This window comes from Phyllobates terribilis, unplaced genomic scaffold (genome assembly GCF_046119375.1).
Source record: "Phyllobates terribilis strain yellow unplaced genomic scaffold, ASM4611937v1 Scaffold_11__3_contigs__length_659146591, whole genome shotgun sequence".
Lineage (NCBI taxonomy): Eukaryota > Metazoa > Chordata > Amphibia > Anura > Dendrobatidae > Phyllobates > Phyllobates terribilis.
In genome coordinates, this window is record NW_027362771.1 from 587,148,936 (window position 1) to 587,174,151 (window position 25,216).

General features: G+C 50.6%; 1 protein-coding gene across 2 annotated transcripts in view; it reads right to left on the reverse strand.

Moving 5' to 3' along the window:
* DENND1C (DENN domain containing 1C) overlaps positions 1 to 25,216 on the reverse strand; it is an 82,411-nt gene that overhangs the window by 53,752 nt on the left and 3,443 nt on the right. For both annotated transcript variants that reach the window (XM_073654374.1, XM_073654373.1), the window contains exon 3: positions 24,055 to 24,119. In XM_073654374.1, the coding sequence (XP_073510475.1) occupies positions 24,055 to 24,119 (65 nt within the window). The remainder of the gene's footprint in view (positions 1 to 24,054; positions 24,120 to 25,216) is intronic.

A 25,216-nucleotide genomic window follows, 5' to 3' on the forward strand; every position in this document is an offset into this window, starting at 1 on the left:
AGGCTCTGCAGCAGCTGAGGTGTGTATTATGAGGTTCTGCAGCAATTGAGGTGTATTATGAGGTTCTGCAGCAGCTGAGGTGTGTTATGAAGCTCTGCAGCAACTGAGGTGTATTATGAGGCTCTGCAGCAGCTGAGGTGTGTATTATGAGGTTCTGCAGCAGCTGAGGTGTAGTATGAGGTTCTGCAGCAGCTGAGGTGTATTATGAGGTTCTGCATCAGCTGAGGTGTATTATGAGGTTCTGTAGCAGCTGAGGTGTATTATGAGGTTCTACTTCAGCTGAGGTGTATTATGAGGTTCTGCATCAGCTGAGGTGTATTATGAGGTTCTGTAGCAGCTGAGGTGTGTATTATGAGGTTCTGCAGCAGCTGAGGTGAGTATTATGAGGTTCTGCAGCAGTTGAGGTGTACCATGAGGTTCTGCAGCAGCTGAGCTGTATTATGAGGTTCTGCAGCAGCTGAGGTGTATTATGAGATACTGCAGCAGCTGAGGTGTACTATGAGGTTCTGCAGCAGCTGAGGTGTATTATGAGGTTCTGCAGTAGCTGAGGTGTATTATGAGGTTCTGCATCAGCTGAGGTGTATTATGAGGTTCTTCAGAAGCTGAGCTGGTATTATGAGGTTCTGCAGCAGCTGAGTATTAGGAGGTTCTGCAGCAGCTGAGGTGTATTATGAGGTTGTACATCTGCTGAGGTGTATTATGAGGTTCTGCAGCAGCTGAGGTGTGTTACCAGGTTCTGCATCAGCTGAGGTGTATTATGATGTTCTGCAGCAGCTGAGGTGTATTATGAGGTTCTGCAGCAGCTGAGGTGTATTATGAGCTTCTGCAGTAGCTGAGGTGTATTATGAGGTTCTGCAGCAGCTGAGGTGTATTATGAGGCACTGCAGCAGCTGAGGTGTATTATGAGCTTCTGCAGTAGCTGAGGTGTATTATGAGGTTCTGCAGCAGCTGAGGTGTATTATGAGGTTCTGCAGCAGCTGAAGTGTATTATGAGGCTCTGCAGCAACTGAGGTGTATTATAAGGTTCTGCTGCAGCTGAGGTGTACTAAAAAGTTCAGCAGCAGCTGAGGTGTATTATGAGGTTCTGCAGCAGCTGAGGTGTATTATGAGGCTCTGCAGCAGCTGAGGTGTATTATGAGGTTCTGCAGCAGCTGAGGTGTATTATGAGGTTCTGCAGCAGCTGAAGTGTATTATGAGGTTCTGCAGCAGCTGAGGTGTGTATTATGAGGTTCTGCAGCAGCTGAGGTGTGTGTTATGAGTTTCTGCAGCAGCTGAGGTGTATTATGAGGTTCTGCAGCAGCTGAGGTGTACTATGAGGTTCTGCAGCAGCTGAGGTGTATTATGAGGCTCTGCAGCAGCTGAGGTGTATTATGAGGTTCTGCAGCAGCTGAGGTGTATTATGAGGTTCTGCAGCAGCTGAAGTGTATTATGAGGTTCTGCAGCGGCTGAGGTGTGTATTATGAGGTTCTGCAGCAGCTGAGGTGTGTGTGATGAGTTTCTGCAGCAGCTGAGGTGTATTATGAGGTTCTGCATCAGCTGAGGTCTACTATGAGGTTCTGCAGCAGCTGAGGTGTATTATGAGGTTCTGCAGCAGCTGAGGTGTGTATTATGAGGTTCTGCAGCAGCTTAGGTGTATTATGAGATACTGCAGCAGCTGAGGTGTATTATGAGATTCTGCAGCAGCTGAGGTGTATTATGAGGTTCAGCATCAGCTGAGGTGTGTATTATGAGGTTCTGCAGCAGCTGAGGTGTGTATTATGAGGTTCTGCAGCAGCTGAGGTGTATTATCAGATACTGCAGCAGCTGAGGTGTATTATGAGATTCTGCAGCAGCTGAGGTGTACTAAAAAGTTCGGCAGCAGCTGAGGTGAATTATGAGGTTCTGCAGCAGCTGAGGTGTATTATGAGATACTGCAGCTGCTGAGGTGTACTATGAGGTTCTGCAGCAGCTGAGGTGTATTATGATGTTCTGCAGCAGCTGGGGTGTGTATTATGACGTTCTCCAGCAGCTGAGGTGTGTATTATGAGGTTCTGCAGCAGCTGAGGTGTGTATTATGAGTTTCTGCATCAGCTGAGGTGTACTGTGAGGTTCTGCAGCAGCTGAGGTGTATTATGAGGTTCTGCAGCAGCTGAGGTGTATTATGAGGCTCTGCTGCAGCTGAGGTGTGTATTATGAGGTTCTGCAGCAGCTGAGGTGTGTATTATGAGGTTCTGAAGCAGCTGAAGTGTGTATTATGAGGTTCTGCAGCAGCTGAGGTGTGTATTATGAGGTTCTGCAGCAGCTGAGGTGTGTATTATGAGGTTCTGCAGCAGCTGAGGTGTATTATGAGATACTGCAGCAGCTGAGGTGTATTATGAGATACGTCAGCAGCTGAGGTGTATTATTTGATACTGCAGCTGCTGAGGTGTACTATGAGGTTCTGCAGCAGCTGAGGTGTATTATGATGTTCTGCAGCAGCTGAGGTGTGTATTATGAGGTTCTGCAGCAGCTGAGGTGTGTATTATGAGGTTCTGCATCAGCTGAGGTGTACTATGAGGTTCTGCAGCAGCTGAGGTGTATTATGAGGTTCTGCAGCAGCTGAGGTGTGTATTATGAGGTTCTGCAGCAGCTGAAGTGTGTATTATGAGTAGAGATGAGCGTTGTTCTACTCGAACTGTTCGCCAATCTCAAATTCGAGCTGTTTTGGGCGGTGTTCGAGCCGATCGGTGAACACGAACAATTTGAGAAAAATCCGGCTGTTCGAGGTTATGTTCGATAACTGTTCGTGCACCAAAATCATAACTGGATTTTTTCTCAGTAATGATGAAAATTAATGTTAATACGCAGTTTGAGTGTACAGCGGGGCGGGGGGAGGGGCAGGGGATGGATCTCTGCAGGAACAATGAAGATCTCCATTTTTTTTTCTCTTTCCCGCATTTGCAGTGGGGAGGTGCAATCTGTCAGCCTATCAGCAGCGCACACACGGAGCGAAGTGCTTTTTTTCACACAAGCAAGGGCATGTGTGATTGGCAGTGTATGTCACATGTCCTTGCCCTATAAGACCAAGCCATTTTCCCCGTCGCCACCATTTTCTCACTGCTGCAGCTGCGTGTTAGACGGCACCGCTGTTGCTGTGTGCGCTATACCTTGTTAATTTCAAGCCAATTTTCGCACAAATCTACAGATAGCTTGGGAGTAGGGAATAGTTGTGATTGCAGTCCTTTTAAGGACTAGGTTACAGCATTTCCTACGACTTTTATCAGGCAGGTCTGTGCTCTTAAATAGATAGATTGTGGGAGTAAAGACTAATTGTAATTGGAGTCCTTTTCAGGACTAGGTTACATCAGTTCCTATCAGTTTTTGCCAGGCAGGTCTGTGCCAGTGCTGTGCAAGTTTTTTTCACAGCATTTGGCTGAATCTAGCAAAGCTAATCCTTTTTGGCCTATTGCAGAGTGTGTTAGTCAGTGGAGTAGCCTATCTGTGTTGCAAGATATACCACCTGTGTATAGAATACCAATTTTTTTACTGCACCTAGTGAAGTAAAATCTTTTGGACATAGCATCATTCTATTAGTCCATCTATACTGACCTCCATCAGGTTGCAAACTGAATATAATTTTTTTCTGCATCTAGCTCTGAAAAAATATTTGGGCTTCTAGCGGTGTGTGGGACTTGGTCTATTAGTCCATCTATACTGACCTCCATCAGGTTGCAAATTAAAAATAATTTTTTTCTTCATTTAGCTCTGAAAAAATATTTGGGCTTCTAGCAGTGTGTGGGACTTGTTCTATTAGTCCTTCTATACTGACCTCCAGCAGGTTGCAAATTGAATATAATTTTTTTCTGCATCTAGCTCTGAAAAAATATTTGGGCTTCTAGCGGTGTGTGGGACTTGGTCTATTAGTCCATCTATACTGACCTCCATCAGGTTACAAATTAAAAATAATTTTTTTCTGCATCTAGCTCTGAAAAAATATTTGGGCTTCTAGCAGTGTGTGGGACTTGGTCTATTAGTCCATCTATACTGACCTCCATCAGGTTGCAAATTAAAAATAATTTTTTTCTTCATTTATCTCTGAAAAAATATTTGGGCTTCTAGCAGCGTGTGGGACTTGTTCTATTAGTCCATCTATACTGACCTCCATCAGGTTGCAAATTAAAAATATTTTTTTTCTGCATCTAGCTCTGAAAAAATATTTGGGCTTCTAGCAGTGTGTGGGACTTGGTCTATTAGTCCATCTATACTGACTGTAGCGCTGGCGTCCCTGCCCTCTGCTAGGCAGGGACGCTGCTCCCCTCACCGCTCTGCTCCGTGCCCGGCGTCCTCTCCCCGCTCTGCTGTCAGCGCGCGCTCCTGCCCGGCGTCCTCTCCCCGCTCTGCTGTCAGCGCGCGCTCCGTCCCGGCGTCCTCCTCCTGCTCTGCTCTCGGCGCGCGCTCCTTCCCGGCCCCTGTGCTTAGGGCGCGCGCGCGCGCGCTCCCCTCCTCTTAAAGGGGCCGCGCGCGCCGCCCTAAAGAGTCCCCGGCCAATGGCCGGAGGACTTCATCATATAAAAGGCACCTCCTCCAAAATGGAGGTGCCCGAGCAATGTTGTTTGCACCTGTGTCTCACCTGTGCTTCAGCCCTCAGGTCCCGTTGCCAGTTACCTGCCAGTTACTTGCCTGTTTCCTGCCAGTTACCTGCCTGATTCCTGCCTGAATACTTGTTACCTGTCTGCCAGTCTGAGGTCCGACGGTCTGCCTTACTACTCCTGTCAGTCTGTCTAAGGACCAGCCTGCCCGCTCACCTGGGAGCGCATATCAGCTACCTGCCTGCTTGCCTGAGGTCCGACGGTCTGCCTTACTACTCCGGTCAGTCTGTCTATGGACCAGCTTGCCCGCTCACCTGGGAGCGCTTCTCCGTTACCTGCCTGCTTGCCAGCCCGGAGGCTCCGTTGTCACGTGCTGTGACCACCAGCTATCTCAGAGACTCTTGCCCGCTCACCTGGGAGCGCATCTCCGTTACCTGCCTGCTTGCCAGCCCGGAGGTCCCGTTGTCACGTGCGGTGACCACCAGCTATTCCAGAGACTCTTGCCCGCTCACCTGGGAGCGCTTCTCCGTTACCTGCCTGCCTGCCAGCCCGGAGGCTCCGCCGTCACGTGCCGTGACCACCTGCTATTCCAGAGACTCTCGCTTGCTCACCTGGGAGCACCAATCTACCATCTGCCTGCTAGCCTACCCGGAGGCTCTGCCATCACAGGTCGTACCTACCCCTTACCCAGAGACTGCCCTGATCACTTGCCGTATCTCCCTGTCCGTTCACCCAGAGACTGCCCTGATCACTTGCCGTATCTCCCTGTCCGTTCATCCAGAGACTGCCACCCGCTCCCTTACAAGGGCCGCCCCCTTGTATAGTAGCTCAGAGGTTCCACCTCCCGGACCCGTTACACTGACCTCCATCAGGTTGCAAATTAAAAATAATTTTTTTCTTCATTTATCTCTGAAAAAATATTTGGGCTTCTAGCAGCGTGTGGGACTTGTTCTATTAGTCCATCTATACTAACCTCCATCAGGTTGCAAATTAAAAATAATTTTTTTCTGCATCTAGCTCTGAAAAAATATTTGGGCTTCTAGCAGTGTGTGGGACTTGGTCTATTAGTCCATCTATACTGACCTCCATCAGGTTGCAAATTGAATAAAAAAATTTTCTGCATCTAGCTCTGAAAAAATATTTGGGCTTCTAGCGGTGTGTGGGACTTGGTCTATTAGTCCATCTATACTGACCTCCATCAGGTTGCAAATTAAAAATAATTTTTTTCTGCATCTAGCTCTGAAAAAATATTTGGGCTTCTAGCAGTGTGTGGGACTTGGTCTATTAGTCCATCTATACTGACCTCCATCAGGTTGCAAATTAAAAATAATTTTTTTCTGCATCTAGCTCTGAAAAAATATTTGGGCTTCTAGCAGTGTGTGGGACTTGGTCTATTAGTCCATCTATACTGACCTCCATCAGGTTGCAAATTGAATAAAAAAAATTTCTGCATCTAGCTCTGAAAAAATATTTGGGCTTCTAGCGGTGTGTGGGACTTGGTCTATTAGTCCATCTATACTGACCTCCATCAGGTTGCAAATTAAAAATAATTTTTTTCTGCATCTAGCTCTGAAAAAATATTTGGGCTTCTAGCAGTGTGTGGGACTTGGTCTATTAGTCCATCTATACTGACCTCCATCAGGTTGCAAATTGAATAAAAAAAATTTCTGCATCTAGCTCTGAAAAAATATTTGGGCTTCTAGCGGTGTGTGGGACTTGGTCTATTAGTCCATCTATACTGACCTCCATCAGGTTGCAAATTAAAAATAATTTTTTTCTGCATCTAACCCAGCCAATAGTTTTGGCCTAATACCACAGTTTGGCCACTCAGCTCTGCTCGGTTACCATCCATTGTTTTTTTGTGCAAACAACTCCAGAGTTGTGAATTAGTTAACCACCAAAATGAGTGGAAAAAGGCCTGCTGCTGGTGGAAAGGGGAATAGGCGTGTTGGGAAGGGGAAAAAAGGTTGTGTCCGTGGGGTAGGTGCAGAAGAAAGACCATCTTCCAGCCAAACTAAAATGTCTACTTCTTTTAGCGGACAATGTGATAAGATCCCTTTCTTACGGCCACGCCAATCGCTACAAATTCCAGATGAGGCACAAAAACAGCAGGTGCTTCAACGGATATCAAGTGCTCCTTTAAGTGGGCTCTCCTCCACATCAACTTCAACATCACAAATACTCCAGTCCTCAAAGGTGTCACCCAAATCGCACTTGCTTCCTCACAGCTCCCAAATCTCCAGCTGCCCGTCTGAGTATGAGGTAGAACAGATGGTTGAGTCTGCAGAGCTGTTTACTCATACTATAGCCTGGGAATCAGAGGTCGACTCCAGCGCTTCTGTGAATCCAGACGAGGAAATGATCTGCACTGATGCCCAGAATCTTTATGAGTCGGATCCAGGACCAGACGCAGAAGGTTCTGACCATAATGTAGACCCTCATTCCCAAACTGTAACTCCTGTTGGTGGAGACAATGAGGAAGACGATGATAAGACTCAAATACCTGATTGGAGCGACAACTTTAGTTTTTTGTCAGGGCAGGAACAGGTTGGCTCTGAGGACGACGGGTGTGATAACGCACAGGGTGATGATGATGAGGTCGGAGATCCCACTTACTGTCAACCCACAGTCAGCCAAGAGATGAGGTCAGCAGAGGAGGTGGAGGAAGATGCTAGTGACGACGAGGTCAGGTTGCGCCTTCCTGGACAGAGACGTAGTACTGGAAGCACGTCAACAACTGCATCCTCAAACACAACTCTGCCTCTCACCACAAGTCGTGGTGGCTCTTCAGGTCGCATGGGTGCTAAGCCTTGCATAGCCTGGGCATTTTTTCAGATCGATAAAGATGACCCAACTCGTGTTATCTGTAACATTTGTCAGCAAAAGCTAAGTAGAGGCCAAAAAATACATAGTTTGAGTACTTCATGCATGAACCGGCACATGGACATGAAGCATAAGTTGCAGTGGGAAGCTCAGTGTGCTACAATGCGGTCTAGCCGGCCGGGCCAACCACCGTCTGCCATATCTTGTGCATCCGCGGCCTCTTCATCCTCTGTGACTGGGGGGACAGCAGTCACACCTGTTTTGGGGCGCAGACCTGCCACCTCTTTACCCGCAACAGCCAGCGTGATTGGCAGGTCATCATTTTCTTTGGAGGTGGTAACACCAGCTGGTCTTGAGCGCTGTCCGACATCGATAGCACCACCTTTGGATCAAGGCAACCTAACATGTCCGCCTGCATCTTCCTCACAGACCGGCAGTTTGCCGGGGACACCCTTATCAACCCCGTCTAAGCACAATAGCCAGCCCTCGGTCCCTCAGATGTGGACAAGTAAAAGACCATTTCCTCCTAGCCATGAGAAAGCTAAGAGGTTGAATTTCACCATCTGCAAGCTCTTGGCTACAGAAATGCTGCCTTTCCGCCTGGTGAACACAGAGGATTTTCGAGACCTTATGTCCGTCGCAGTGCCCCAGTACCAGATGCCCAGTCGGCACTACTTCTCAAAGAAAGGTGTGCCTGCGCTCCACCAGCATGTCGCACACAACATCACCGCTTCTTTGAGAAACTCTGTGTGTGACAGGGTGCATTTCACCACAGACACTTGGACGAGTAGGCATGGACAGGGGCGTTACATGTCGCTGACTGGGCACTGGGTAACTATGGTGACAGCAGGACAAGGGGCTGCTGTCCAAGTCTTGCCGTCCCCACGAGTTGTGCGTCAATCCTCTTTATGTCATTTTTCCTCCACTGCTTCTGCCTCCTCAACCTCCTCTCGGTCTTCCACCTGCACCCAAAGCCTGTCTGGTCATGCCACAAGCTTTCTAACTGCGCAGAAGGGATCCTACACACCTCCTTACTATGCTGGCAGTAGGGCTCAACGTCATCAGGCGGTTTTTACATTGAAATGTCTGGGAAATGTGAGTCACACAGCTGAGGAGTTGTGGTCAGCTCTGGAGAACCAGTTTCATGAATGGTTGTCTCCACTGGACCTGAAACCAGGGAAGGCCGTGTGCGACAATGCTGCAAACCTGGGTGCGGCCCTTCGCCGGGGCAATGTCACACACGTGCCTTGTATGGCTCACGTGTTGAACCTGGTTGTCCAGCAATTTTTAGCCCACTATCCCAGACTAGATGGCCTTCTGCAGAGGGCACGGTCGCTGTGTGCTCACTTCCGCCGTTCGCATCCCGCAGCTCAGCGACTTACATCTCTACAGAAGTCGTTGGGCCTGCCACTTCACCGGCTAAAATGCGATGTGCCTACCCGGTGGAATTCAACTCTGCACATGTTGCAGCGACTGTGGCAGCACCGACAAGCCCTGGTGCAATACGTTCTGACGTATAGCCTGGGCCAACGAGATTCAGAGGTGGGGCAAATCACGCTGGAGGAGTGGTCTCAGATCAGGGACCTATGCACCCTTCTGCACAGTTTTGAAATGGCGACGAAGATGTTTAGTGCTGACGATGCCATTATCAGCATGACTATTCCGGTGATTTACATGCTGGAGCACATGTTAAACAGAATTCGGAGTCAGGTGGTGGCACAAGAGGAGGTGGAGGAAGTAGAGGAGGAGGAGTTGTATGCGGAAGGGCTAACATCTGCAAGGTCCAGACGGTCGGCAGCACCAAGGCGGCAGGCATGTGAGGGTGGGGGAGATGATTTTACCAGGGCGCATGGTAGCAGCCAAACTAGTGAGGAAGGTGCAGGAGCCCAGGAAGAAGTGGAGGACGAACTGATGGAAGACTCATCAGATGAGGGAGACCTTGATCACATTTCTGTTGTGCGAGGTTGGGGGGAGAGGACAGAGGAAGGAAGCATGATTGCTACCTCGCCACCAACACAACAGGGACTTGGTGCTCCTGGATGCGCAACACACATGAGTGCCTTCTTGCTGCACTACCTGCAACATGACCCTCGAATTGTGAGAATTAGAAATAATCCTGACTACTGGGTTGCCACACTGTTAGATCCCCGGTACAAAAGTAAATTTGCAGAAATTATTCCTGCCATAGAAAGGGATGCACGCATGCAGGAGTATCAGCAGAGACTGTTGCAGAATCTTACATGTGCTTTTCCACAAAATACCAGTGGTGCACGTAGTGAATCTCACAGTTCCAACTTGCCAACCGTGGGACCGTCAAGTGTTCAGCACTCAAACCGTAACAGAACCACAGTATCTGATGGTAACATCAATTTTGCGGAATCATTTCACCACTTTTTTAGCCCATCCTTTGCAAGGCCACAGGAGACAAGAAGTCTGACACATAGTCAACGCCTAGAGACGATGGTACAGGAGTATCTCCAAGTAAACATTGAAGCCACGACTGTGTCACTGGACCCTTGCTCTTTTTGGGCTTCCAATCTGGATAAATGGCCGGAGCTAGCCACTTACGCCTTGGAGATCTTGTCATGCCCCGCAGCCAGCGTTCTGTCTGAACGTGTGTTCAGCGCTGCTGGTGGTGTGCTGACAGATAAGCGCACGCGGCTCTCCACTGATAATGTAGACAGACTCACGTTCATAAAGATGAACAAATCATGGATCCGAAACGACTTTTCTACCCCTGTGTCATCCTGGGGAGAGTAAAAGCTTGATGATTGGTTAAAATCACCCTACCAACCGTTTTAAGCTTTCAAATTACTAATCATGTTTATCTGTATCTTGACTGGAAAATAATTTGGGCTTTGTAGCAGTGTGCAGCACTGATCCTATTAGGCCATCTATAATAAGCTTCACCAGATTTAAAATTAAAAATAATTTTTAGCTGCATCTAGCCCGGAAAATAATTTTGGGGCTCCGAGATGCGCAAGACACATAAGTGCCTTCTTGCTGCACTACCTGCAGCATGACCCTCATATTGTCAGAATTCGAAGTAATCATGACTACTGGGTTGCCACACTCTTAGATCCCCCAAACTTTTCGATCAACCTTTTCATTTTAATAAAGACCAAAAAAATGGTCATTTTTGAAATTATAAGCATTAGCAGGTTGTTAGAAACTGAAATCAAACAGTTTTCAACTCAAAACTTTATTCTAGGTGATGTTACATTTTCACATAGGACCCCTTGTTCGAAAGGAGCTTCTGAACTCTCTCGTCCATTGAATTTGTCAGGTTTTGGATGGTTTCTGCTTCAATTGTTTTGCATGAGGACAGAATACCCTCCCAGAGCTGTTGCTTAGATGTGAACTGCCTCCCGCCATCATAGACACTCCTTTTAATGATGCTCCAAAGGTTCTGAATGGGGTAGAGGTCAGGGGAGCATGGGGGTCACACCATAAGTTTGTCCCCTTTTATGCCCATATCAGCCAGAGATGCAGATGTTTTATGTGCAGCATGAGATGGTGCATTATCATGCAGAAAAATGATCTTGCTGTGAAATACACGGTTCTTCTTCTTGAACCATGGCAGGAAGTGCTGTTTGAGAAAATCCACATACATTATGGAGTTCATCTTTAGCGCCTTCAGGGATCCTAAAGGGGCCGACAATCTCTCTCCCCATGATTCCAGCCCAAAACATTACTCCACCTCCTCCTTGTTGGCGCTGTAGCCGTGTTTGCGTGGGGTGTCCATCAACCAGCCATCCTCCACTCCATTCATCTGGACCATCGAGCGCTGCACGGCACTCATCCGTGAACAAAACAGTTTTGAAATCAGTCTTCATGTAATGTTTGGCCCACTGGAGCCGTTTCTGCTTGTGTGAAGTGGATAGAGGAGGTCGACAGGATGGCATATGCACAGCTGCAAACCTCTGAAGGACCCTGCATCTTGTTGTTCGGGGGACGTTGGAGGCACAAGCAGCTTCAAAAACTTGTCTGCTGCTATGACAAGGCTTTTTTGCCGCTGCTGTTTCAACCTGACGTAATTGCCTGTAGGAAAGAGTCCTCAATTTGCCCTTATCAGCACGCACACGTGTGTACTGTGAATCAGCTACATACTTCTTGATTGCCAAGACACTTCATCCTGATCATCGCACAATGTTGATTGTAGTCATGCCTTGACCTAAACACTCCACAATTTGTTGCTTCTCAGCAGCCGACACATCCTGTTATGCACACGCCCGGGCTGAGCGGCGTGTGCGTGTGATTGTAGTGATTCCACTGGACCATGAACCGGAGAGTGCCTGGAGGGGCGTGACTAAGTATCTGGCCGATCCGACCAAGATGGCACGACGGCATACGACGCCAGTGCACCAGGGAGAAACCGGGCAGAGGGACCAGGTGCTACTCCAGGTCAAACTCCGGACACGGGGGTTGACCCACACAGGGATTACTGGATCAGGCTGGTTAGGCTGGCGCACAGACTGGAGGGTATAGGCAGGCACGACTGGTATGCAGGCAGGCGGGTAAAGGCAAGCGCAGCTAGAGTGCAGACAGGGAGGCACTAGCAGGTAGGAACACAGGCGGGATAGGACCCAGTACACACTGGGACTCAGGAACAGGCAGGTTAGGCTGGCACAGACTGGTGGATATAAGCAAACACGGCAGGTATGCAGATGGGTGGATACAGGCGAGTATGCAGGCAGGGAGGTACTGGCCGAAAGGACGGGCTGGAGCACAGAAAGGTTAAGACCCAGTACAGACTGGGTCACAGAACCGCAGATGCGGTAGACAACCACAGCAGAGAGGGAACGCCCGAAGCGGTGGGCAAGAACAGAGCAGGACAGGGCTGCAGGAGCAGCGAGCACAAGCAGGGCAGGACAGGACTGCCGGAGCAGCGGGCAGAAGCAGGGCAGGACAGGACTGCCGGAGCAGCGGGCAGAAGCAGGGCAGGACAGGACTGCCGGAGCAGCGGGCAGAAGCAGGGCAGGACAGGACTGCCGGAGCAGCGGGCAGAAGCAGGGCAGGACAGGACTGCCGGAGCAGCGGGCAGAAGCAGGGCAGGACAGGACTGCCGGAGCAGCGGGCAGAAGCAGGGCAGGACAGGACTGCCGGAGCAGCGGGCAGAAGCAGGGCAGGACAGGACTGCCGGAGCAGCGGGCAGAAGCAGGGCAGGACAGGACTGCCGGAGCAGCGGGCAGAAGCGTCAGAGCAGGCTAGAACCGCCGGAGCGGTAAGCAAAGGAGTCAGAGCAGACTAGAACCGCCGGAGCGGTGAGCAAAGGAGTCAGAGCAAGCTAGAACCGCCGGAGCGGTGAGCAAAGGAGTCAGAGCAGGCTAGAACCGCCGGAGCGGTGAGCAAAGGAGTCAGAGCAGGCTAGGCTGAGTAGGGGGGACAGGGCTCTGTTCACACGGAACAGACAGGAAGGGAAAGGCAGAGCCAGACACCCACAGGGTACTTGCAGTGAAGTAGCGAGTGGACCACAAACTCACAAACGGGAGTACAGAGACAACAAGCAGGAGTTAGGTACGAGTTCAGACTCTGCAGAAAAAGGAAGGGAACGGACATAGAGGCAAAACAGGTAAAGGATAGGAGAGAGTTCAGACTGGAACTGAGTGTACGGAGGAGACCGACACTGCAGCGGGATACAGGAGCGGGTCTGGGAATACGGCCCCCAGAGAGGCAGGACGAACAGGCAAGGAGCGTGTTCAGACAGGACAGACAAGATACAGGAGCGGGTCTAGGTAATCAGCCCCTAGAAGGCGAGAGGAACAGGCTAGGAGCGTGTTCAGACAGGTCAGACAAGATACAGGAACAGGTCTAGGTAATCGGCCCCTAGAAGGCAGGAGGAACAGGCTAGGAGCGTGTTCAGACAGGTCAGACAAGATACAGGAACAGGTCTAGGTAATCGGCCCCTAGAAGGCAGGAGGAACAGGCTAGGAGCGTGTTCAGACAGGCCTGGAAATACAGCCTCCAGGATAGGCAGACAAGAGAACACAGAACGGGACCTGGCACCTTCAGAGTGCAAGCACACACTGAAAGAAACACTATGCTCAGGCAGGGATAGATGGGCGCAGCTGAGCTATATACCAGGTGACAGACAGCAATAGGCTGAGGACGCACAAGAGGTGTGACCCACAGCAGGTACAAAAAGCAGGAAGTGATCGGGCGCCGCCCTTAAGCAGCAGAAACAGACACAAACAGACAGCATGGAGGGAAGCCAGAGAGACATTCTGGACAGGAGATCAAGTGGGCGCTCTTGCACAGTGGGAGATGGACCACTATGCAAGGACGCCGCCAGGTATGTTACAGTACCCCCCCCCTTACGCCCCCTCTTCTTCAGGCCTGCCAGAATCTTCCGCAGGGAATTCGAGGGCCAATTCTTCACTTCGAAGAGATCACTTCCACTGTCCACCGGAAAAACTGGTCTCCTCTGGGTAGCTAGGATGCTACCTCCCATCCAGCCACCCTTAGCAACAGACGAAACGGGTGGAGTACCAGGAACAGCACACAAGGAAGTCTCTCGCCACATATTTTCAGGTGGCACCCCAGAGGGTACAGGAGACAACTGGAAGTCCTCCACCGGGTTGGAGGGGGACAGAGACTTGGGGGTAATCTCTGCTTCGAGGTACATCTTGTCAAGCTCACAGGAAGAAATAGACGGGTTATCAGGTACATAATGAGGAAAAGTCATTGTCTCTTTGTTATCTGGTGGTACCCCGGAGGATTCAGGAAACAACTGGAGGTCCTCCGCCGGGTCAGAAGAGTGCAGAGGCTCAGAGAAAACATCTGCTTCAGAGTACACTAGGTCGGACTCACTGGACGAAGCAGGCGAGGTATCGGGTACCGAGTATAGGAAAGTCTCTGTCCATTCTCCACCAGGTGGCACCCCGAAGGGTTCTGGAGACAACTGGCGGTCCTCCGCCTGGTCAGAGGGGTGTAGAGACTCACGGGTAACCTCTGCTTCAGAGTACACTAGGTCGGACTCACTGGACGAAGCAAGCGAGGTATCAGATCCAGGATATAGGAAAGTCTCTGTCCATTTACCACCAGGTGGCACCCCGAAGGGTTCTGGAGACAACTGGAGGTCCTCCGCCTGGTCAGAGGAGTGTAGAGACTCGGGAGTAACCACTGCTTCAGAGTACACTAGGTTGGACTCACTGGACGAAGCGAGCGAGGTATCAGGTACAGAGTATAGGAGAGTCTCTGTCCTTTCGCTACCAGGTAGCACCCCGAAGGGTTCAGGAGACAACTGGAGGTCCTCCGCCTGGTCGGAGGGGTGTAGAGACTCGGGAGTAATCTCTGCTTCGGAGTACACTAGGTTGGACTCACTGGACGAAGCGAGCGAGGTATCAGGTACAGAGTATAGGAGAGTCTCTGTCCTTTCGCTACCAGGTAGCACCCCGAAGGGTTCAGGAGACAACTGGAGGTCCTCCGCCTGGTCGGAGGGGTGTAGAGACTCGGGGGTAACTACCACTTTGGGGTACCCATTGTCAGGCTCACAGGACGAAGCGGACAAAGTATCGAGTACCGGGTGTAGAGAATTCTCTCTCCATTTGTCATCGAGTGGTATCCCGGAGGATTCAGGAGGCAACAGGGGGTCCTCCGCCAGGTAGTAGAGGTGCACAGACTCTGAGGTAACCACAGCTTTGGAGCATCCTTGGACATGCACACCGGTTAAAGTGGGTGAAGCATCTGATGCCGGGTGCAGGAAGTTCTCCTGTGTGGAGTCTGGATGGGCAGAAGTCTCTTCGGGCAGGAGAACTGGTGCACTACCCACGCACATTACCCGTTGGGGCTTCTCCGGGATACAGGGAGATGAAGCTTCAGTAGGGACTTCAAGGTTGGGGTCAGGAGGTCTCAGGGAGGACAGACCCTGGCGTGACGGCTTGCCTCTACGTCTAGCACGTCTGGACTGCCTCTTGAGGTTGGGAGAAGTATTCCGGAAAGCGTAGTCACCCTGTGAGGATTCTGGGTGGGCAGTAGTCTCATTGGGCTGGAGGACTATTGCGCTACCCACACACATTACCCATTGGGGCTGCTCCGGGATATTGGGAAGTGAAGCTTCAGCAGGAGCCTCCGGGTTAGGATCATCGAAGACCATTAGAAAGGCCACCAGGAAGGCCATTAGGTCCAGGAGGATCGGATCCTGTGTTTCATATAGGGGGTTGATCCATTCCAAGGCATCACCCGCCAGGTAAGACATAATGAATGCCACCTTAACCCGATCGGTGGGAAAACATAGAGGGTAGAACTTGAAGTGTAGCATGCATTGCTCCACAAATGCACGACTTTGTCTAGGATCCCCATAATAACGTAGCGGATCCGCGGGAACGAGAGCAGATAGATCCATCTGGACGGGTGCGTAATTCGCCTGGAACTCAGCTAAAGGAAAAAAAAAATATTTATTTATTTATTTTAATGCATGTATTCGCTAGAAAACTTCTCAGAGAGCGAAGGCCGTGGGGCTCAACGGGAACCATGGCCTGAGCATGCTGTTATGCACACGCCCGGGCTGAGCGGCGTGTGCGTGTGATTGTAGTGATTCCACTGGACCATGAACCGGAGAGTGCCTGGAGGGGCGTGACTAAGTATCTGGCCGATCCGACCAAGATGGCACGACGGCATACGACGCCAGTGCACCAGGGAGAAACCGGGCAGAGGGACCAGGTGCTACTCCAGGTCAAACTCCGGACACGGGGGTTGACCCACACAGGGATTACTGGATCAGGCTGGTTAGGCTGGCGCACAGACTGGAGGGTATAGGCAGGCACGACTGGTATGCAGGCAGGCGGGTAAAGGCAAGCGCAGCTAGAGTGCAGACAGGGAGGCACTAGCAGGTAGGAACACAGGCGGGATAGGACCCAGTACACACTGGGACTCAGGAACAGGCAGGTTAGGCTGGCACAGACTGGTGGATATAAGCAAACACGGCAGGTATGCAGATGGGTGGATACAGGCGAGTATGCAGGCAGGGAGGTACTGGCCGAAAGGACGGGCTGGAGCACAGAAAGGTTAAGACCCAGTACAGACTGGGTCACAGAACCGCAGATGCGGTAGACAACCACAGCAGAGAGGGAACGCCCGAAGCGGTGGGCAAGAACAGAGCAGGACAGGGCTGCAGGAGCAGCGAGCACAAGCAGGGCAGGACAGGACTGCCGGAGCAGCGGGCAGAAGCAGGGCAGGACAGGACTGCCGGAGCAGCGGGCAGAAGCAGGGCAGGACAGGACTGCCGGAGCAGCGGGCAGAAGCAGGGCAGGACAGGACTGCCGGAGCAGCGGGCAGAAGCAGGGCAGGACAGGACTGCCGGAGCAGCGGGCAGAAGCAGGGCAGGACAGGACTGCCGGAGCAGCGGGCAGAAGCAGGGCAGGACAGGACTGCCGGAGCAGCGGGCAGAAGCAGGGCAGGACAGGACTGCCGGAGCAGCGGGCAGAAGCAGGGCAGGACAGGACTGCCGGAGCAGCGGGCAGAAGCAGGGCAGGACAGGACTGCCGGAGCAGCGGGCAGAAGCAGGGCAGGACAGGACTGCCGGAGCAGCGGGCAGAAGCGTCAGAGCAGGCTAGAACCGCCGGAGCGGTAAGCAAAGGAGTCAGAGCAGACTAGAACCGCCGGAGCGGTGAGCAAAGGAGTCAGAGCAAGCTAGAACCGCCGGAGCGGTGAGCAAAGGAGTCAGAGCAGGCTAGAACCGCCGGAGCGGTGAGCAAAGGAGTCAGAGCAGGCTAGGCTGAGTAGGGGGGACAGGGCTCTGTTCACACGGAACAGACAGGAAGGGAAAGGCAGAGCCAGACACCCACAGGGTACTTGCAGTGAAGTAGCGAGTGGACCACAAACTCACAAACGGGAGTACAGAGACAACAAGCAGGAGTTAGGTACGAGTTCAGACTCTGCAGAAAAAGGAAGGGAACGGACATAGAGGCAAAACAGGTAAAGGATAGGAGAGAGTTCAGACTGGAACTGAGTGTACGGAGGAGACCGACACTGCAGCGGGATACAGGAGCGGGTCTGGGAATACGGCCCCCAGAGAGGCAGGACGAACAGGCAAGGAGCGTGTTCAGACAGGACAGACAAGATACAGGAGCGGGTCTAGGTAATCAGCCCCTAGAAGGCGAGAGGAACAGGCTAGGAGCGTGTTCAGACAGGTCAGACAAGATACAGGAACAGGTCTAGGTAATCGGCCCCTAGAAGGCAGGAGGAACAGGCTAGGAGCGTGTTCAGACAGGTCAGACAAGATACAGGAACAGGTCTAGGTAATCGGCCCCTAGAAGGCAGGAGGAACAGGCTAGGAGCGTGTTCAGACAGGCCTGGAAATACAGCCTCCAGGATAGGCAGACAAGAGAACACAGAACGGGACCTGGCACCTTCAGAGTGCAAGCACACACTGAAAGAAACACTATGCTCAGGCAGGGATAGATGGGCGCAGCTGAGCTATATACCAGGTGACAGACAGCAATAGGCTGAGGACGCACAAGAGGTGTGACCCACAGCAGGTACAAAAAGCAGGAAGTGATCGGGCGCCGCCCTTAAGCAGCAGAAACAGACACAAACAGACAGCATGGAGGGAAGCCAGAGAGACATTCTGGACAGGAGATCAAGTGCGCGCTCTTGCACAGTGGGAGATGGACCACTATGCAAGGACGCCGCCAGGTATGTTACACATCCTTTTTCTTTCCCATTTTGGCAGAAAATGTAGGCTGCTTAATAATGTGAGAGAGCCTTCTTAAGTAGTCTTGCCTTTCATTGGACACACCTGCCAAACTAATTAGCACAGGTGTCTGCAATTGCTTACAGTGATATAAAGAGCCCTGACACACATCACCATCAATGAGTTTAACTGACAAACAAACAAATTCTTCCCTTATCACTCCTAAACACTTTTTGCATAATAATTTGGAACGCGGTGTACATGTGCTTTTCCACAAAACACCAGTGGTTCACGTAGTGAATCTTACAGTTCTAACTTGCCAACCGTGGTCTGTATGGAGTTGTTCAATAAAGGGCCCAAAATTAAGATAACATAGACGGGAGAGGTCTCTATGAATAGGAATTCCTAAGTATTTGATACCCTGTGAGGGCCAGGCAAAGGGAAAGTTGGACTGGATGGAATCCTATATGGATTTAGGGAGGGAGACATCGAGGGCCTCAGACTTCGCTGCATTGATTTTAAAATTTGACCATGTAACAAAGTGATCTATTTCAGCCATAACAGCAGGGATGGATATATGTGATTGAGTGATATATACTAGGACATCATCAGCAAATAGAGAGCACTTGTACTCGGTGCCTCCCACCTCAATCCACCTAATATTGGGGTTATGGCGAATTGATGAGAGCAGGTGCTCCGTCACTAGGATGTATAAGAGAGGGGACAGAGGACATCCCTGCCTTGTCCCATTGGTGATTGTGAAAGGTGATGAAAATGTTCTGACGCACCCCCTGGGCCTTGGGACACCCGGAGCCGGACCCTTTTTGGTGGATGCTGGTGGTTGTAGTCTTCGTGGCGGCGATCCGGTTCCGTGGCTCAGGGCGGTCAAACCAGTGGCGGAACTATTTATGTGGTTTTGATGTTTAAATGTCTGACTACGCCACCCGTGGATTGCGGTCAGAGTGAACCGCCGCTACAGGGCAGACCGCTAAGGCTGGTGTTGTGGGTGCAGCAGAGCGTAGCATAACTCCCCACGGGAGGAGTATAGCCTCAGGGCAGTGTATGCGGAGGATGGGGGTGATGGTGCAGGGCAGCAGCAGTAACGACACGGAGTCAGTGATGCAGTTCAGGGCCTTTACTCACAGTTCTTATTATCCAGACCACGTCTGCAGGTAACGGCTGCCCACGTCGTACTGTGCTCACCAGGTGAGGGGCTCAGACAACTCCCAGATAACTTTGGAGCGCTTCACAGGACCCCCTTTGTGTGTCCTTTGTCTGGCCTTTCTTACCAACACTTCTGTCCGGCTGCCTCGGGCCTCCTCTTGGTAAACTTGGCGCCAGTTTCCCTGACCCTATGTGGTGCCTTCCTAGCGGGTGGAGCAAGGGGCTGCGCCACATAAAATGTCAGAGCCTCCGGTTTCTAGCTGAGGGTCGTTTCCTGCCTCCACTAGTTCGGGGACCGGTCTCCCCCTTTGGCCTGACCCCTCCACGCAGGTGGATTCGGGCGTGCGGTGGCGACTCGCCCGTCCGCACCCCTGGGATCCCTTCATTCCTCGTTCCTGGAGCCTTCTCCGCTCCTCTTCCTTCCTTCTCCCTCTTGCAGGCCTGGGCCTCTGTTACTAGGCCCGCCTCCGGAGCAGAGCTCATGCAGAGCCCCTGCTCCCTGCCACTTCTGCTCAGACTTCTCTGCACTGAACTAAGATGGTGCCCACCTTTTATACTCCCTTCTCAATGCACCCAGGAACTGCTTCCTCCCTGCTCCTGCACTGCAGGGTTCCCCTTCCTCAGTGTTCCCTCCCCCCACTCCAGCCAGGGACAGGGACTTTCGTGCCCATCTCAGGGGCATATTGGTCGCCCTGCCCCACGGCAATGTGGTGTAATGCATGCAGGTGTCGGGTCCTGATCCACACTCCATCCTTATCTGAGAGTGAGATATCACACCTCTGGGTGAGGTGCAATACGTCTGTAGCAACCGAGCCCTCGGTGCTACAGTTCCATTTATCTTCAGCCTAGGTGACGTATTGTGATACAGGGCCGTGATTTTGGCTATAAAAGGGTCCCCTAGACCCCTACCCCAAGCTTTTTAAGAGAATCATATATGGTGTGCCAGGAGACTCTATGGAATGCTTTCTCAGCATCCAACGAGAGTATCTACTTACAAATTTTTAACTGCATCTAGCCCAGGAAATACTTTGTGCCTAGTAGCAGTGTCTGCTAGTCAGCGGATTATCCCGGCTGTTAAGCAAGCTACACCACCTGTAGTTTGGACACTTAATTTTTTCAAAGGAAATGCTTCGGGACCACGGGATACTTAGTGAAGAGCATCAGGAGGCACCCCAAGGCATAGGGGCTGGGACTGGCACTAGGATGCCTTGCGGTGGACAGCCGAGCTCGATCCTTATAAAAGCTTTTTAACTGCAGCAGCTTTAGTGGACGCTACTGGAGCTGGAATTACGCGGCTGCTGGCATGAGACTTGCCCTCCAATAGATCCTTGTAAATGGATTTAAAGTGTATTCATTTAAATTAGAGGGACAATTTAAATTAAAAAGCTTAGAGCTGCCTCCACCACAGGGGGGCTCTCTCGACCCACCAGCGGACAGGCACCAGTATTGGGAGAGGGGGGCTGGCCGTCAGGGTTCACCGCGGCTCTGGCACAAACCCGGCGACACGGAGGTGGCACGGGCAGGAGCGGACTGGCCGTCTCGGCTTCTCACTTTTTGGATTTTAGAAGGGCATGACATGCCTATATCTGTGTCTCCCCCTCCTTTTACTCCTCCACCTCTTTTCTTTTCGCATGACTATATGTACTTGTCACTTTTCCATGTGTTAGTTGTGTCTTCTGAGCAGTTTGTCAGCTTTTGGACGCCTTTGAAGGTGTTTTCTATGTGTTTCTATGTGTTTTTGTTTGCCTGCCATTGGTTTTAACGGTGTTCGAAGGTGTTCGACGAACAGTTCGACGAACAGTTCGGCGAACACACGGGTGTTCGACGAACCGAACCGAACTCGAACACTACGGGGGTGGCTCAACACTAATTATGAGGTTCTGCAGCAGCTGAGGTGTGTATTATGAGATACTGCAGCAGCTGAGGTGTATTATGAGATTCTGCAGCAGCTGAGGTGTATTATGAGGTTCTGCATCAGCTGAGGTGTGTATTATGAGATACTGCAGCAGCTGAGGTGTATTATGAGATACTGCAGCAGCTGAGGTGTATTATGAGGTTCTGCATCAGCTGAGGCGTGTATTATGAGGTTCTACATCGTGTATTATGAGGTTCTGCAGCAGCTGAGGTGTATTATGAGGTTCTGCAGCAGCTGAGGTGTATTATGAGATACTACAGCAGCTGAGGTGTATTATGAGATACTACAGCAGCTGAGGTGTATTATGAGGTTCTGCAGCAGCTGATGTGTATTATGAGATTCTGCAGCAGCTGAGGTGTATTATGAGGTTCTGCATCAGCTGAGGTGTACTATGAGGTTCTGCAGCAGCTGAGGTGTATTATGAGGTTCTGCAGCAGCTGATGTGTATTATGAGATTCTGCAGCAGCTGAGGTGTATTATGAGGTTCTGCATCAGCTGAGGTGTGTATTATGAGGTTCTGCAGCAGCTGAAGTGTATTATGAGGTTCTGCAGCAGCTGAGGTGTATTATGAGATACTGCAGCAGCTGAGGTGTATTATGAGATTCTTCAGCAGCTGAGGTGTATTATGAGGTTCTGCATCAGCTGAGGTGTATTATGAGGTTCTGCAGCAGCTGAGTTGTGTATTATAAGGTTCTGCAACAGCTGAGGTATATTATGAGGTTCTGTATCAGCTGAGGTGTGTATTATGAGGTTCTGCAGCAGCTGAGGTGTATTATGAGGTTCTGCATCAGCTGAGGTGTGTATTATGAGGTTCTGCAGCAGCTGAAGTGTATTATCAGGCTCTGCAGCAGCTGAGGTGTATTATGAGATACTGCAGCAGCTGAGGTGTATTATGAGATTCTGCAGCAGCTGAGGTGTATTATGAGGTCCTGCAGCAGCTGAGGTGTATTATGAGGTTCTGCAGCAGCTGAGTTGTGTATTATAAGGTTCTGCAACAGCTGAGGTATATTATGAGGTTCTGTATCAGCTGAGGTGTGTATTATGAGGTTCTGCAGCAGCTGAAATGTATTATGAGGTTCTGCAGCAGCTGAGGTGTATTATGAGGTTCTGCATCAGCTGAGGTGTATATTATGAGATACTGCAGCAGCTGAGGTGTATTATGAGGTTCTGCAGCAGCTGAGGCGTATTATGAGGTTCTGCATTGCTGAGGTGTATTATGAGGCTCTGCAGCAGCTGAGGTGTACTATGAGGTTCTGCATCAGCTGAGGTGTGTTACCCGGTTCTGCAGTAGCTGAGGTGTATTATGAGGTTCTGCAGCAGCTGAGGTGTATTATGAGGCTCTGCAGCAGCTGAGGTGTATTATGAGGTTCTGCAGCAGCTCAGGTGTATTATGAGGCTCTGCAGCGGCTGAGGTGTATTATGAGGTTCTGCAGCAGCTGAGGTGTATTGTGAGGCTCTGCAGCGGCTGAGGTGTATTATGAAGTTCTGCAGCAGCTGAGGTGTATTATGAGGCTCAGCAGCAGCTGAGGTGTATTATGAGGTTCTGCAGCAGCTGAGGTGTATTATGAGGCTCAGCAGTAGCTGAGGTGTATTATGAGGTTCAGCAGCAGCTGAGATGTATTATGATGTTCTGCAGCAGCTCAGGTGTATTATGAGGCTCTGCAGCGGCTGAGGTGTATTATGAGGTTCTGCAGCAGCTGAGGTGTATTATGAGGCTCTGCAGCAGCTGGGGTGTATTATGAGGTTCAGCAGCAGCTGAGATGTATTATGATGTTCTGCAGCAGCTAAGGTGTATTATGAGGTTCTGCAGCGGCGGAGGTGTATTATGAGGTTCTGCAGCAGCTGAGGTGTATTATGATGCTCTGCAGCAGCTGAGGTGTGTTATGAAGCTCTGCAGCAACTGAGGTGTATTATGAGGCTCTGCAGCAGCTGAGGTGTGTATTATGAGGTTCTGCAGTAGCTGGTGAGGTGTATTATGAGGTTCTGCAGTAGCAGGTGAGGTGTATTATGAAGCTCTGCAGCAGCTGAGGTGTGTTATGAAGCTCTGCAGCAACTGAGGTGTGTTATGAAGCTCTGGAGCAACTGAGGTGTATTATGAGGTTCTGCAGCAGCTGAGGTGTGTATTATGAGGTTCTGCAGTAGCAGGTGAGGTGTATTATGAGGTTCTGCAGTAGCAGGTGAGGTGTATTATGAGGTTCTGCAGCAGCTGATGTGTGTATTATGAGGTTCTGCAGCAGCTGAGGTGTATTATGAGGTTCTGCAGCAGCTGAGGTGTGCCTTATGAGGTTCTGCAGCCAATGACCCACTTAATGAAGACTATACTTTATTTGCACAGTAAAAAAAATCCCATAAAGAGTAAATAAAAGTTTTGTTAATAAGTTACATGTCCCCCAAAATGATGCCAATGAGAAATACAGCTCATCCTGAAACCAAGCCCTACTATGACTACATCACCAAATGTATGAAACGTTTTGGCTCCTGAATGTGACAATAAAGAAAGACATAACTTGTCATTGATGCCAAAAGGTTAAAATAAAGGTTTCTCAAAGAGCTTCTGCGGCAGCTGCAGTTTGTATCCTGCGTGAATCTGTCTAGCTGCCACAGAATGTCTATTAAAATAAGACAGGCATTAAAGGCGTTGTCCAGGCTTGGGGTTCAAGTCTGCAGTAACTCTATGAAGCAGCAGACCAGCGCGCACACTGCACACTATCAGGATTCTCTGCTTTACGTACTTCTGGACGCATTCAGACTAGACATTTCCAATCTGCACACGTCTAGTTGGAATGTGACCGCATCTTTTAAAAATCACATACTTGTGGTAACGCGCCTGTCCACTCCTGGAGCCGGCACTGGAGAATCCTGACAGTGTGTAGTGTGCGCCCTGTGAAGATTCACAGGTCTACACTCACATAAAGCAGACTACTACCCAAAGTCTGGACAACCCCTTTAATAACTTCTATATTACTCCTCACCTTTATCCTGAGTTGTCGGGCACAAAACTTCAAAGAATCCTTCAAATATTCTGTCTGGATTTTCTCTGCAAAAGAAAATCATTGATAAATATCGGATCCATATTGTCAGGAGGGAAAAATAGAGAGAAGAAAAACATAGATGGAGAAGCAATATAAGGAGAAAGGAGGAGACAGAAAACCGGACATACGGTGCCGACACTGATCTGATGGCTGCTATACTCATCTCCTCAGAGCCTTATAACAGGGGCTGGTGTCGCTTTCTATTATGTTTTTACCCTAAGACTAGAAGCGCAATAACAAAAGGCCGATCACTACCTCTCCATGTCCATCACAAAGAATCTCACATGTATGTGACTAGCCCAGGGGGAGATGGGGATGACTCGGTACCCGGGCCTTTAGCCTGGCCTTTAGGGAAGTCGCGGTGGTCGGCTCCCGGGCCCGTACCCTGGGCTTCTCCTTTAAAAAGGGGTTGGTGATTTGTTAAGTTTATAAAAGAGTTCGTGATGCCACCTGTGGCTTCTGGTGATGATCACCAGCGCTGCACAGTCCACTGAGGCTGGTGGTAAGGCAGCTGGATGGTATCGCTCCCCACAGGTGGAGCTAGGCCTCAGGGCAGTGTATGAACGGGGAAAGCAGGGCGAAGAGACCCCGCCGGGTCAGAGCAAGAACAGGGACAGACACGATAGTCACTTCAGTACCTTTTACTGATGGAAATTCAGGCACTCCCCAGAGCACTGTAGGGTGAAGGGTGTATGTCCGGATCCCCCCAATGAGCGGGTTTTGGGCCTCCTGTTTCTTGACTCTGCGTAGTAAGTTTCGGACCTGCCTGGAGCTAGACCTAACTTTGTCTCTGTCCTGCGCTGGCTGACCTTGTGGTAGGGCCTTCTGTTGGATTACACGCTCCCGACTTACGGGGCCTATGTGCCTCCTGGCTCTGATACGTATCAGCACTTTAGCGATCCTGGGACTTGTAGTCCTCCAGGGATTCCGGTTTTATTTTACTGGGTCATGGAGATCCCGGTAAGCTTCGGACCCGGTGTCCGGTAACTGCTTCTTCGGGGTGAGCTAGTTAAGCTCCTCTGCCCCCCTATGAACTAACTCTCTCTACTCGCCTTCAGCCTACTCGGGCCCTCTCTAGGCTACTCACACTAACAGCAGCTTG